This window comes from Azolla caroliniana, unplaced genomic scaffold (genome assembly GCF_043228905.1).
Source record: "Azolla caroliniana isolate FFs.n. ecotype wild unplaced genomic scaffold, voAzoCaro1.0.p SCAF_17, whole genome shotgun sequence".
NCBI classification, from domain to species: Eukaryota; Viridiplantae; Streptophyta; class Polypodiopsida; order Salviniales; family Salviniaceae; genus Azolla; species Azolla caroliniana.
The window spans coordinates 15,659,884-15,665,760 of NW_028230452.1; the positions used below are offsets into that span (position 1 = coordinate 15,659,884).

The window sequence follows — 5,877 nt, forward strand, 5'->3', positions numbered from 1 at the left end:
GGGTGGACATCTTCCGGTCCGAGGCCGACCATCCAAAAGGCCATGGAGCTTCTTCGGAAGTCCCTTATGTCCCACAAGCAAGAAAAAAGAAGAAGAAGAAGAGGAAGAAGAAGAAGAAGAAGAAGAAGAAGAAGAAGAAGAAGAAGGAGCCATCAGAAAAGAGGGAGAATCAAAACATAATAGTAGAGCCCTGTTGTTGCTCTCTTCTGCATTCTCTCTTTTTGTTTTGTTTTTTTTTGCTTCTAGATTTCGCAAGTACACCGCTGCATTTTCGCCTTAAATATCTCTCTCTCTCTTCTCCCCTCCCCGCTCTGTATATAATATCATTCATCCATGTTCTGCCAGGGTATGTGAAGTTCTCCACCGATCGGTCCACTGCTTCCAGCGAGAAGCTTTTCTTTCTTTGTTTGCGTAATGATCTTTTGATGGGTTCTTTTGTATGCTTCCATATCTGTAGAGTTTCCGTTCCCGATTTGTTTCATTGATTCAAGAAGCTTCTTTACGCTATGATCTTTTGATGGGTCGCTTATATTAACCAGTAAATTCGCAAAACTAAGCAGAACAGAGCAAGAACAGGAAAAAAATAAAATCACTGTTATATCAATCGAGGAATTCCATTGATTCATCACTTCTAGAACCTCTTTACATCCGAGGTTTGATGGGTTTTACATGTAATTGTTAGGATCTCAGGATTAAGCACAACAGAGCAGAATAGATCCAAACAGAGCAAAAACAGTCATTTTATCATAACTATTTTCACCCCTTCGCCTTTTTAATGGATGGAAGTGAGATAAAAGAGAGATGGGTTCGATTACTGCAAAAATCATCAGGAGATTTCCCCTTCTATGTCATGGGTTGGTTTACACTCTTAGTTGCTACCATTGTCACATTCCTATATGTGGTGAGCAAATGGAATAAGAAAGTCTCTATTGATTGGATGAAAGCTGCTGTCCGTGAGAAGCGCCGATCACAAGGGAAGAAATCAAAGTTTTCATCATTTCCGCATACGTGGAGGACCAAAGAGATCTACAAAGGGGTACCGTCTTCTTGCTCTATCTGTTTAAATCCTTTGGTTTCTGCTCAATCTAATGGCCAAAAAGCATCAGAAATTGTCATTGCTGAGTGCATTATATGTGGTGCAGCCGCCCATACGGGTTGCATGAAAAATTCTCATCATGATTGCAAGAATGTAGCAATGGCAGGATCAAAGCTTTTGCTTCACCATTGGGTTGAGAAATTTGGGGATAAGCTAGAAGATGGGTTAGATGAACCGGCTTCTTGCATGTATTGTGAGGAGTCCTGTAGTAGCTCTTTGTTTATACCATCGGCAATATGGCGTTGTATGTGGTGTCGTAGACAAATGCATGTTGATTGTTATGACCATTCTTCACAAGTTTCAGAAAATTGTGATCTTGGACCTTTGAAGAGGTTGATACTGTCTCCTCTATGTGTGAAAGACAATGGAACAAGAAACTCAGCTACTCGATTCCTTAAGACTCTCACAGAAGGTGCCAATGAGATTGCTTCTTCTGTAAGAGGGAAAATAAGACAGAGGAGAAAAGGGAAAGGAAGGCAAACTAGTGAAGAAAAACTTGATCAGAAAAATGCTAATGAGGTATCAACTACTAATGGCATACATCATAATCCATCTATTGAATCAATGAATCATAGTAGTGGTGAGAGTGATACAGCCGATTCCAACCAACAGATTGTTCCAATAAGCTTTGATGATACAGATGAGAATTTTGGTGCTCCGTTTACCAAAGATGAATCTTTTGCTATGAAAACAATTTCTAACAATGGTATGAAGAAGAGCAAGAGCAAAAGTCACATTTTTGGTTCAGGTTCACAATTGCATGATAAGAGCACCAAAAGCAGGGTTGGGATAGTAGAAGAACCGAGTAAGGATGCCCAAAGTGAGCAAGGTATTCCGTCTACCAAAGACGAACATATTTCTACAAGGACAAATCCTAGCAATGGTATGAAAAGGAGCAAGAGCAAAAGCCACTTGTTCAGTTCAGGCTCACAACTAAATGACAAAGGCACCAAAAGCAGTCTTCAGATAGAAGAGGAAGCAATCAAGGATTCCCAAAGAGGACTACCTATGGACATGGATAATAAGAATAGTGTAAGACAAAACACAGGATTTAAAAGGTCAAGATATACAATCACGGATCTACCTACTGACAGTAGGCCATTGCTTGTGTTTATTAACAAACGAAGTGGGGCTCAACATGGTGTATCTCTGCGAAGGCATTTCAACATGCTTCTAAATCCAGTGCAGGTCAGTCAATATACATATTTTCTTTCATTCACAATAAAGCTTTTATTCATACATTCTTGTGCTTGTGGTGGTTGAGTTTTTATGATAGCTTTCCTCATTCTTGGAATATGAAGCATGGGTTAGAAGCTTTCACATTATGACATTTGGAAACCATTTCTTGTTTTTTGTGAGGTAAAAGTTGTTGGTTTGTTAGTGCGTCTCTTTGGCATTCCACATCACAGATCTCGTTATCTGAAGTGCTTAGACTTGTAGAAGCTAGACATTGATAGTTTCTGACATACTTTTGACATGAACAGTTAGTAAGTGATCCATTTTTAAGACTAATTAATAGTGAAATCCTTATATAACAATGTGTTAAAATTCACATCTTGCTAGGTTGCTATGCCAATGTTAAGCTTGTGTATATTATAACTCATTGTGTATAGATTTGTATGTCATAGCTATTGAAAAGCCCTAAGCAGTGCGTGCAATCAAATATTTATAACATGGTATGGGGGTTTTAACTTTCATTGAAAAGCCCTAAGCAGGTACCACATTGGAAAAACATTCTGCATACTTGTACCCTTTTTAAATATTTTAACTCTTCACATTGAAAATGCAACTGAAATTGGGTGAGACGTAGATTGGTTTATGAAATTGATTGGAATTCCCTGGAACATTAATATAATATTTTCTTTCATTCTCTCTCTCTCTCTCTCACCCTCCCTCTCTCTCTCTCTCTCTATTTGCTCCTCACCATCAGATAGGCTACTTCTCGTAGATCGCAAATGATCTCCTGTGAATGTTAAAAAGATATCTCTTGTTCATGACTTGAGTAGATGGGCTGGGCGGAAAGGGGAATGCATCAGAGATGAGAACATGCAGGATTTTAGAGAATATATTTTTAAAAGTATGCATGAATCTTGACTTTAGTCTGGCTTTATTATTCTCTATTTATAGATCTTAGGCATAATCTGTAAAGAAAATTTTTACAGTGACTAAGTGACCTATATATATTAACCATATTCTTAATCAGTCAATGTGTAAATAACAATACTTCAGGTGTTCGAGTTGAGTGCTACTGAGGGTCCAGAAGTGGGTCTTACTTTTTTCGCAAATGTTCCACAATTTAAAGTGCTTGTTTGTGGAGGTGATGGGTCTGTGGGATGGGTCTTGGATGCAATTGAATCACAAGAGTTCGAGTCTCCACCACCTGTAGCCATCCTTCCCATTGGGACAGGAAATGATCTTGCTAGAGTCTTGTCTTGGGGAGGTGGATATGGTGCAATAGAAAGGCAAGGTGGTCTAGCCTCAGTTCTACAACAAATCGACCATGCTGCCGTTACAATGCTTGATCGATGGCATGTTAGTTCTACTTCAACAAAACATTCTTCAAAAAAGTTTATGAACAATTACTTGGGTAAAATGATTATTTACAATCAATCTCTTTCTTATGTGTGTTACTCATTAATTTGCATTGTGAGAACAAAACCCTTGTGTATTTGTTTTGTGCTGTTTTAGGTGTTGGTTGTGATGCGAAAGTGGCATGGGACATCCATCTTCTACGTGAAGAAAGCCCTGAAAAATTCTACAACCAGGTTGAAAAAATTAATTTGATTCTCTTAATGAGCCTTTTTTACATTTTCTATTTGCACTATCTAATCTCTTCTTTATGACTTTTTTGCAGTTTTTGAATAAAATGCTCTATGCAAGAGAAGGTGCAAAAGATATTCTTGATAGGACCTGCGCTGATCTACCATGGCGACTTCAATTAACAATTGATGATGTGGAATTGGAAATCTCTGAGGTCTAGCCTCTAAATGAATTTTTTTCTAGACGTTCCAAAAGAAATTTTGCACTTCTTGCAGAAAATGTTTGCAGAATCTCATAAATATGCATTTAAACTTTTTGAACACTGCAGGATATTCAGGGCATTCTTGTGATAAATATCGGCAGTTACATGGGAGGCGTGGATTTGTGGCAAAATGAAGAGGAACACGACGATGAGTTTGATTCTCAATCGATGCATGATAAAGTGCTTGAAGTTGTTGGAATTTGCGGCACATGGCATCTGGGGAAACTCCAGGTAGGTATACCACTAGTTTAATTTTGCTCTTATATATGACAATGACCAGAACCCATAAATATGATATTCTCAGTCATTTGTATTCTTCACAGGTTGGCCTTTCACGAGCTCGTAGACTAGGGCAAGGTCAGCATATTAAAATTGTAACCAGGTCCAATTTCCCAGTACAAATTGATGGCGAACCTTGGATTCAGCCTCCTGGAACTATGGAGATCACCCATCATAGTCAGGTGTTGTTATCTATCTATATATATAAATATGTGGTTGTGTGTGTTTTCTAATGAAAATGAGGCAATTATTATCAGAATACCCCCCGATTTCTGAATATTACCATTATACCCCCCCCTGATTTTGATGGGAGTTACCAGACTATGCCAATTAAGTGGATTTAAAAACGCTTAGGATAATCTGGTCATTTGAGAAAACAGCCTACTGATATCTTGGTAAAATACAACATTAGGGGTATGTCACTGTATTTTTCCTTGATATCAGGTGCCTTGCTGAATATAAGAACTCTACTTAAACACAAGGGATATTTTGGTAATTTTGAAAAACAGTGGTGGGATATTCTATCAAATTTAAATAGCTGGGGGATATCTGGAGTTGAAAGAAACAAGCATTAGTATGTAATAGTACATATTGTTTTCTGCTTTGTATCAATACATAAAAGCTGTTAACGAGGAAAAAAAAAACAAAACTTGATTAATAGAGCGTTAAATTATGACTACCCGTGTGTGTGTTTTTGAACTTTGTAGGCTTTTATGCTGAAAAGACCAGGTGAGGAAGAACCTTTTGGGCATGCAGCAGCAATAATGGGCGAGGTCTTTGAGAATGCAGAATGTTCAGGTCTCATTAGTGCTTCACAAAAGAGAACTCTTCTACAAGAGATGGCGATCCGGCTTTCATAAAAACCAAAAATCCATCTCTATCCATTTCCTTTCTCTTGCGATGTCAATCTTATATATCAACTTACCACTCTTTATCGAGCTGTCACACTGTATCGAGCAAATAGTTTCCTTGTTCATAAGAACATACCCGTCAATTTTGGCTCAGACAAACCATCGCAATTCAGCTTTTGCTTTTCCTCAGAGGTTTCTGTCAGAAAGTGTTTCCTAAACAAGTTTGTAATGTATATATAACATATACACATAAAGTTGGGGCGATATTAGTTATTCTTGAGATCCCTGTTTTGCTTGTTCAGTCAGCATTATTGTACCAAAAGTCACAAGTTGTATGATATATACATACACATTTATTTGTGTGTTAGACTCTGAAATTTAATATACTTGCATGCTTTGCTTCAGATTCCGTTCATCAAATATGCGTATCTTCAGTTTTTGATATATTTCTCTGGTGATCATGTGAAGTAATTCCAAGTTTAATGGTGCATTATTATGTATCTTAGCCTACTCACAGAATACATTTATTCCAATAATTAAAAGAAAAAGGAAAAAGAACTCTTAAGGTTTCCCACCAATTGCTAATTTTGGAAACCCATAGCAATCTGTTATACACCCGTTTTGTTAAC

At 37.6% G+C, this 5,877-nt stretch overlaps 1 protein-coding gene across 2 annotated transcripts; it reads left to right on the plus strand.

Moving 5' to 3' along the window:
- Window positions 1-239: 239 nt before the first annotated feature.
- Window positions 240-5,652, plus strand: LOC147853278 (diacylglycerol kinase 1-like). Of its 2 annotated transcripts, none has more exons than XR_015531273.1 (7): window positions 240-2,284; window positions 3,326-3,683; window positions 3,785-3,861; window positions 3,951-4,070; window positions 4,185-4,349; window positions 4,423-4,579; window positions 5,105-5,244. XR_015531273.1 is itself a non-coding variant. In XM_087333015.1 (7 exons), exons 1-7 carry the CDS (start codon window positions 776-778, stop codon window positions 5,255-5,257), a joined length of 2,520 nt encoding a protein of 839 aa, XP_087189141.1. In that variant the 5' UTR covers window positions 246-775; the 3' UTR covers window positions 5,258-5,652. The 2 variants fall into 2 exon arrangements, 1 of the variants encoding a protein (XP_087189141.1); XM_087333015.1 differs by having other exon boundaries at window positions 246-2,284; window positions 4,442-4,579; window positions 5,105-5,652.
- Window positions 5,653-5,877: the final 225 nt, after the last annotated feature.

What these genes read in the sequence shown, in the direction of transcription:
- LOC147853278 (XM_087333015.1), top strand. Translation starts at nt 776, where the DNA reads ATGGATGGAAGTGAGATAAAAGAGAGATGGGTTCGATTACTGCAAAAA. An exon ending in TGCTTCTAAATCCAGTGCAG is followed by an intron (nt 2,285 to 3,325) that starts GTCAGTCAATAT and finishes ACAATACTTCAG; the next exon opens with GTGTTCGAGTTGAGTGCTAC. An exon ending in AGATCACCCATCATAGTCAG is followed by an intron (nt 4,580 to 5,104) that starts GTGTTGTTATCT and finishes TGAACTTTGTAG; the next exon opens with GCTTTTATGCTGAAAAGACC.